Genomic DNA, 8,126 nt, shown 5'->3' with positions numbered 1-8,126 from the left:
TTACATAAAAAGAGAGGGAGAGAAATAAAGAGAGAGAGAGAGAGAGTGCATGGAAGCAGATTGATACCAAAATAGTGACCTCCAAAATTGTTTCTAAGAGTCAAGTTAAAGAATAGGGCGGTTTCACAAAACGGCTCTTCCCTTACGGGAAGCCGGGTCCCGCTATTTTGACTAACAGCTTCCACCATTTCGACATTTTTTAAATGCAGACGCTCACTTATTGGCGTCGGTTTTTTGGTGTTGCTGAAACGCTGGAGCATGGCTAGTGGCCGTTGACGAGAAAACAGAGTATGAATGGTATTTGGGTTGCATATGCTCGAGCTTACTCCGATTTAATTTCTTTCAGAGTCGCTCCGCGGCGGCGTCTACTGGGGCCATTTTGGCCGCAGACGGGTCGACTTCTTGTTCGTCGGCTTCACTTAAATCCGATTAAAGACCGCTATGTATGAGAATCGAGTGCCAGACGATTGTCTTCTATATCGAATACTCCGGCAGACGCGGTCGATCACGACACAAAAGAACATGACCGAACTAGAAAACACTGCCAACGCGCTTAGAACGACATACAGGGGGAAAGTTTATGGCCTCCGGCGACATATCGAGCCGGAAGCACGTCATGTGAAACCGTCCTATAGCAACTGCTTGCCGCCGAACTGAAATCTGAGTTACATCTAAGCTGCATTTGCAACTGTAATCCGTGCTGTGCTTAACCGACCCCATCCGTCAAACCGGGGAATTTCACAAGTTGTTTTCTGTATCCACAACAGCTACATACTGCGACCTTTCGAGGTTCATGGGACCCTATTGAGTCTTTTTCCATGACGTCAATCGGCCATTTTTTTCATGAATTGAACCTGTGTTTTGTTGTTAAATGTGAGTGAAATATTTCTTGACGTTATGCAGCACTGGTTTTCAAGTTCCTAGCCGCCGTGCCCCACCAGAAACGCTGTCAGAAATGCAGCACTTGTGATATTAAACGAAACACTGATGCAAGTAGAAGCAGAAGCTAAACGCAATAAAAAAGTTTTAGCAGAAAACAAACACAAAAAAGTACACGTGTTGGTTAGTACTGAATTTCTTTTGGTGGGCGTTTAAGTGACGCATTCGTAATGCTAGAACCGACGCACGTGTGGATTAAGGGGTGAACGTTTCTCCAATATTATCTCTGTATTCGCAGATACTAAGGAGGTTGAGAATAGCGTATGCAAGCGCTTTGCGTGTCCAAGAATATTGACCTTTCGGCACATTATGCGCCAAACCTAAAAGGCATTCTGGGTTATGAAGCGCAGGCACTTCTTTAGAAATTGGGTAGTTGCCGCGAGTATTCAAAACTGTATACAATGTCCGGAACGCGTCTTCGATTAATGTGTTGAAGTCCGATTCCGCCCACGCATCGAAAGTTGTCCCGACGTGGCAACTAATGATGTCACAAAAGCTTGAGTGCCAGAAGTCGCGACCCTGATAGTTGATTGTAGAAATTCTGGCAAAAGAGCACGAGCAAAGGCGAACGTCACTGTCGTCGTAGAGTCCCAACTCCTGGCTGCCGAAGTTGCCGTGGTCCGTGGACTGTCGAGCTGGAGAGCGACCTGCGGCAGAACAAGCGCCTGGCACATCCACCACCGATGCTCTGTCGCCGCCGGGATCGCAGCCGGCGACAGCACGACACGCCTATTACGCAGTCAGGAGGAAATTGAGGGACCACTTTATTGGACGTACCAAACACGCCAGTCTGAGACGTGTTCCAGGCACCATTCCAGAAGTCTCCGCAAAGCGAAATTGCTTGACTCTTGCGAGACGTGAGAAGTTGGGAGAGGGCTATGCGGAACGCAAGTTCGTCTGCTCGTTGCACAGGGGTTGAGATGGTGTCAAAACGCCGTGATCTTCGGCGTTTTTAGTGCTTACGTCATGCTTAGGCTAGTGTCACATCTTCCTCGTCACTCGCAGAGCTCCTATACAGTAGACTGCTGCGAATTACTCTCCCAAGGACCCTGAGGACGAGTAGACGCACCAGATGTCTGAGAGTGTATCGCTTGGGTCACTTTGTGGGGTCTGTGTAGTTCTCAAATCCTTGAATTGCAGCTTTCCACTGGTGCTACGTTTTAAATTGCACGAACTTTATCGCTGCAGCTGTCGCGCGTTTATTCTTAAAGGAGCTGTGCAACGATATTCAATTGGAATGTCTTTCTCTCTACACGAGCTTACTCGCACACCTGGGACTCAAGGATACTCACACGCAACGCCATTGGCCAAGAAACTCCTTTGTTGCGGTGTAATTTCAAGGACAAAAGCGATCATTTTCATTCAATCTCTCCTTTGCAAAATTTGGTGACGTAACTCGGGGATCGCAGTACACCCAAGTGACGATATTTGAATGCGGTTCATAGATTGGACCCGAGCACTGCGTGGGCACTCGACTTGGGCTCGTGACAATTGCTAGCTCGAGAGCTCGAGAAGCATTCGGGTTGTGACCCGTGTCCAATCGCTGCAACGACGACAACAGCCGAGCCATAACAATATCTGGAACTCAGCGCGTGTCCTGCGCTTTGCCAACCCCAGCCCGTGGCTATGATCAACACTGGCGGCATATAATCGGCTCCAGATCACGTGGCCGCTTGTTCTGGCTGCGAGTTGAGGGGGTGAACGCTGCTCGTTTTTCTTAAATATTTTTCTGAGACTTCTATTGCGTGGGGTGAGAAACGAATGCGTGTTTCATAGGTCATTAACGTTAGGGATCCGTTTTAAGCGGTATTTGTGCACAGTAAAAAAATTGTTGCACAGCTCCTTTAATTTCTTCACAATATGCCGGGTCAGTAAAGAGTATCAATCAGCGTAATATACATCTATATAGTCAATGATGGTCTAAGAAGCGCATCACGTGACCTATTTTGGTGACGCTTCTCATTTCGTGGTTTTTCTTCAATGTACTTATCGCCGGCTGCTTCAACCTCATTAGCTGCTGAATAATAAAAAATAACTACAGTACATATAAACCACAGTTATACCAGTAATTCTTGTATTTTCTAGAGCTCGGTACGCTTAAAAACCCCACATTTTCTCCAGTCGAACGAAAGGGTTTTGTTCTGGTCGGCCGCCAAATCATAAATCAAGGAACACGAATATGGCACGTCGTTGCGTATTTCCAGGTAACCTTTTGTCACCCAAACTTGGACTCCTGTAAGACAAAGATGGAGAAAGCGTTCTGACGAGAATTATGTGAATGTAACGCGATTTAAAGACTTGAGGGATAATCCACACACACCCATCGTGGTTGAAATGATTAAATTTTTAGCTACGATTCTGCCGTCTTAAATTTATTGTTGTCCCTTATTTTTGCGACCAGAATTACGACAGGAAGCCTACAAATGCTGCCATTTATATTTTGTCAATTGTGTTTACTATTTAAAATATCTGATTTTTTTTTTCTATTCAACTCGTGAAGGGACGTGTCTCTGAACTATTAGTCGGCGCACGCAAATTTATCAGTAATTATAGTCACTGACAACATAGGAAAGGCAAGGGGTTATTATGTTTACGCTTCTTGCATCGTGATTCGTTCTTAACGCCCTGCATTTCTTGAGCTATCTTCTGCTATGCGAAGCGCCAGTTCATCTGCCTCTTTTGCGGGGTTTGTGCAGACGTCAGAAAGTTGCCGAGCTCTGATTGGCTCTGATTGAAGGATAATGGGTAGATCTCAAGACAAGCAGCCTTGAGGTCTAGCCCCCTATCCTTCCAATCGGGGTCAATGAAAGCTCGGCGTCCTGACGTCACCACAACCCCTGCAAAGGAAGCAGACGAACTGGCGCTCCGCACAGATTCCTCGTGTGTAGTACAAAACCACCATAGAGTGCCTCGTGTTTTCTAGACTTTCAAAGTAGCGCGCAAGGAATCTGCAGCACCATTGTCACTGGACCCGTCACCCGTCGCAAAGCCTTCTCATATAAGCCCGCGCTCGTTTCCAATCAGTGGAAGCATGTGTGCGTGGCCTAGTCGTTGGGGTCACGTGTCACGTGACGTCAGACATCGCCAAGGAATCTCATAATTCAATGCGCTCAGCCAGGTGTGACGTCACACGGGGCTGTGACGTCATGACCCTATATCGACCCGCTAAAATTAACATCAAATTTTCCGCAAAATTTCACGGGAAAGTTTTTCGCTAAATTTATCGGAAAATTATCCCGCCAAATTTAGCAGGTCGATAGGGTCATGACGTCACAGCCATGTGTGACGTCACACCTTGATGGGCGCGTTGAATTATCAGATTTCTTGGTTCCACCGACGCCGACACCAAATTTTCTGCGACAAGACAAAGTCATCCTGAATTACTAAGCCCGTCGTCCTTTTGCTCTAAATGATTATTAACGAACTAGTTACTAGTTCGCGATAATTTGGCCTCTGGTTTGTGTGCGAACAGGCAGTATATATGTCGGGTAGCTTTTAATTTGATTACCTTCTTTAGCGACGTCGTACTTGAAAAGAAACAGCTTACCTAGCAATGTCGACTTCAGAACAGCGCAAAATTTGTAATCTGAAAAAAGCAACTGGTACCTCTGTTGGCCGCTTTTTCTTCCTGATAAGAAAAAAAAAAAAAAAGGAGATTGAATTAGTCCCTGAAGTAACCGAAAAGTCAATGAATGACATATTAGACGTATAATTTAAAGATATTACAAAATAGGGTTTTTCTGAATGCATTGAGGCGTGTTACGATAGAAACAATCTATTAGATCACACACGAATAAAATAAAAACAAAATTACGAAATAGACTGTGAAAGACACTAGGGCAAGAGATTTACGTGAATACTAGCGAAATCGTTATCTAATAATTATTTTCTGAGAAGCCACATTGAAACCAGATACTTATTTCACATCTTATAAAAACATTATAGTAGTCAAAACATTTTAGGAAGGAAACTTCAGCCTTGGCACTGTTTACTTCCGAATTCAGACTTGGGGGGGGGGGGGGGGTTATTGAAACTAAAAGGGGACAAAGTTTCGAAAGTTCCACATCCGAAGAGACTCCAAAGTTCGTGAGCCTTGAGCCACTACCACATGACTCATATATATTGCACTGCTGGCTAATCCGCTCAACCACCCACTTCTAAAACCCAAGGGAAATAAGCAGGTATTTCGACCCTCTACCTACCTTAGTTCTTTCCTCAAACCCGCACACCTTAAATTATTCTCTGAATAGCACGACGATTTCAGTGCAGTAATGTGTTTTTAATATGGGCACTTCACCAAGAACCGTCCATACTGTATTTTTTTTTTATTTGATGAGACCCAGTTTGTCTCTCAAAATGTTGCCTAGTCTGCCTTTCCGTTCACGTATAGGTGACCAGCTGGTAGGCGCAATTGGATAACACACGGCAAAATGGGACAAATAATTGACGGCTTTATAATTGTTTTCGCTGAACAAAAGACGTCCATTTGTTTCTTTGTGCCACTTAAAAACTTTTTGGCTTAATGATATATGTTAAACTTTTTTTTTTGGCCGCCCCTATCCTTCTCGTCGCAAGCCTCTCCTAAAACAAATTCTTGACTTTTTCTTTTTTTTTGGTTTCGCACGTTATTAGGAGCGAACTTGCGAACTAGCTTGGAGACGACGAACAAGTTGGTAGAGGCGGTGCAGGTCGCCATTTTCGCTCTTTCGTCAAGATTTTATCACCGCTGAGTTGAGCTTCACAATTACAAATAGAGCTTTTCGGTAAACGACGTGAGTGAGCCCAATTTGAGGCATATATGCGCCTGGAGTTTGAATTTCTCGAGACGGCCCAAATGTGCTGGTTTTAAGGGCCACACTCAGTATGTTTTTGATGTAATAAAATATCTGGAATGTGTCGTTTTTGTGATATAGTGAGCAGAAAGTTAAGTTTTCTTAAAGTGTTTTATCGGACCCATTGCAAATAAAAAATCCTTCACAGAAAAAAGTGCAAGTATTACTAATTAGTATCAATTAGACTAATTAGAAAAATATACACTAGCACAGCGGTACATAGTTTTCTAATGAAATATTGTTTCTATTTACACAAGTGATGAGATTCTTACCCGGGATATTTTCCACAACGAACATATTTTCATTTTCGTATGCAGGGTCCGACTTCTGAGCTTTTACATTCACCGATCCAACTACTCTGAAACAATGCAAAGTACAATACATTTTATCCCGAAATGGTGATAACAAATATAAGCAAAAATAATTGTGATTCAGGCAGAACTGACCGGTGCGAATTAAGAAACAAAATATTAATACCGCCTTTTTTAAGTATACAAGTAATTGTGTCAAAAGCAGGAGGTGACAGAGTATACACACTTACTCAATTGACTTTGAAGTTAGGTAATAGAAGGCGTACTTTGCCGATTTGCTGCTGGCGGTAGTTTTCGATCTTGCTGCCATCAAACAATTATGATTTTTGTCAAAACCGGGGTTTTGTGAGTGATAGACAAGGTAAAATGGGCTACGAACTTTTCGAACAAGCTGCAAAATGAGAAGGGAAGGTCAGTTATAAATATTATTGAACGAAATCAGCCGTATGATCACGGACGTTCTTTGTGCGCTTGTAATTCATTTTACAAATTAATCGGTGAAACCTGCTGACCGCGCGAACAAAAGACAAGTTAAATTGTACAAGCACAGAGAAAAATACGATGTCGGTAACAAAGTTATCAGTGTGTGTGTGTGTGTGTGTGTGTTTTTCTATTTTGTAGTTGCTTACCAAAATGCATTTCAAACGCACGAAGCAGATGTCTTACATGAACTATGATTGTTTTATTACTTGAACAGGTACGATACACTTTAGTATTCTTGAACAGGAAATATGTTTTGATGCGAAAATACAAAGTAATTTGGTAGACACAAAAAGGGATAATTTCAGGCGCAAATAACCGCCGAGTACCCGGGGATTAAATCATAAACTTAGTGGGGTCAGGACAGAACCTACAGGTTTCCCAAAGCTTTGTTTCCAAACTTCGTATCGTCACCTTTGGCGAGAGAATGCATGACAGGCAATCCAGTCTGGCAACGGCGGGCACGCTTCTGTAAGGCTTGATATCAGACAATAAGCACGTATCCAAATGGCGGAGCCCACAGATCGTGGTTGCAATGATCTGAGGACTACTGCATACATATAAAAATAAACAAATCAAGGCAAGTCTGACATGGTGACGCAAAAGCGGGGGAAAACGTGTCTGTTTTTTTAAAAATATATTTTAGAAATTGGGCAAAAAGTGCATAAAGGGCATGCATTTTTATATAACAAATATTGAAAATGTAAGGAGTTTGTTTTCTACCGTCGGTTATGCATAGTGGTTTTTATGGTAGATAACGGTAAAGTTTTAAGATCGATGATCTAATGCTCACTTAAATTATAAAGAAGCAACTTTGAATCGTCTTTCCGTCCGGTTGTCCTGAACACAAATTTGTTAAATACAGTTCAAGTTCAAGTTCAAATACAAATTTAAGAGGCTTGAACCAATTCACTATATTAAAGACATACTAAAACAAGAAAATTGAGCAAAAGACAAATCTAAAAAAATCTGTGTTAGTGAGAAACATATGTTGGCAACTAGAAAAAAGAAAACATTTCGTCAATTGCGGTTGAACCGAAGTGAAGCGAGCATATAAAACGGGGAAAAGCATAATGGGCTCATAGCTGGGACTATGCACTGTTACTGACAAACGTTCCTGACGATTACCATAATTTACTTAGGTGGGCTGAACATAATGAAATAACCTGAGACCGGGGTTTTCGGAAACAAAAAGGAGGAGGGCAGTCTTTTTTTATTATCCGCTTAGTTGTGCATCATGTTTAGACAACAACGCAATAAATCTATTAAAAAAAAAAAAAAAAAAAAAAAAAAAACGCCGCCAGGGTTGTTAAAGGTTTGGAACGAGCACATTTCAACTGGCTGGAAGACATTTTAGGAAGTCAACCTCTGACACACGTCAGCGACAAGGGTGAAAATATAAAACCCAATACCTTCCAAGCATCCGGAGTCTCCTCGAAATACTTTTCCATCTCGCTGGGGTCACAGACATCGCCTTGGCACTGTGTCATCTGTACCGTGAGTAAAACCAGCAGGGAGGCAAGCATCGAAAACAACATGACTCATTTGACGACGTTCCTCGACA

At 42.8% G+C, this 8,126-nt stretch overlaps 1 protein-coding gene across 1 annotated transcript; it reads right to left on the bottom strand.

The window, feature by feature from the left end:
* Positions 1-3,020: 3,020 nt before the first annotated feature.
* LOC115320545 lies at positions 3,021-8,100 on the bottom strand. Its single transcript, XM_040207315.1, has 5 exons — positions 7,975-8,100; positions 6,313-6,473; positions 6,044-6,129; positions 4,487-4,567; positions 3,021-3,172 (listed from the first exon to the last, which is right to left on the bottom strand). The coding sequence occupies exons 1-5, from the start codon at positions 8,098-8,100 to the stop codon at positions 3,021-3,023; spliced, it is 606 nt and encodes a 201-aa protein (XP_040063249.1).
* Between the last annotated feature and the right edge of the window lie 26 nt (positions 8,101-8,126).

Source organism: Ixodes scapularis, unplaced genomic scaffold (assembly GCF_016920785.2).
Source record: "Ixodes scapularis isolate PalLabHiFi unplaced genomic scaffold, ASM1692078v2 PGA_scaffold3__209_contigs__length_174095766, whole genome shotgun sequence".
NCBI classification, from domain to species: Eukaryota; Metazoa; Arthropoda; class Arachnida; order Ixodida; family Ixodidae; genus Ixodes; species Ixodes scapularis.
Note: the sequence above shows the minus strand (reverse complement) of the source record. Positions and strands in the feature narration are given on the sequence as shown.

Excerpts from the sequence above, each read along its gene's own strand:
- LOC115320545 (XM_040207315.1), bottom strand. The coding sequence starts at position 8,100 with ATGTTGTTTTCGATGCTTGCCTCCCTGCTGGTTTTACTCACGGTACAG. Across the intron at positions 6,130-6,312 it reads CTAACTTCAAAGTCAATTGA|AGTAGTTGGATCGGTGAATG; the intron begins GTAAGTGTGTAT and ends GCATTGTTTCAG. Across the intron at positions 3,173-4,486 it reads TCTGAAGTCGACATTGCTAG|GAGTCCAAGTTTGGGTGACA; the intron begins GTAAGCTGTTTC and ends TTTGTCTTACAG.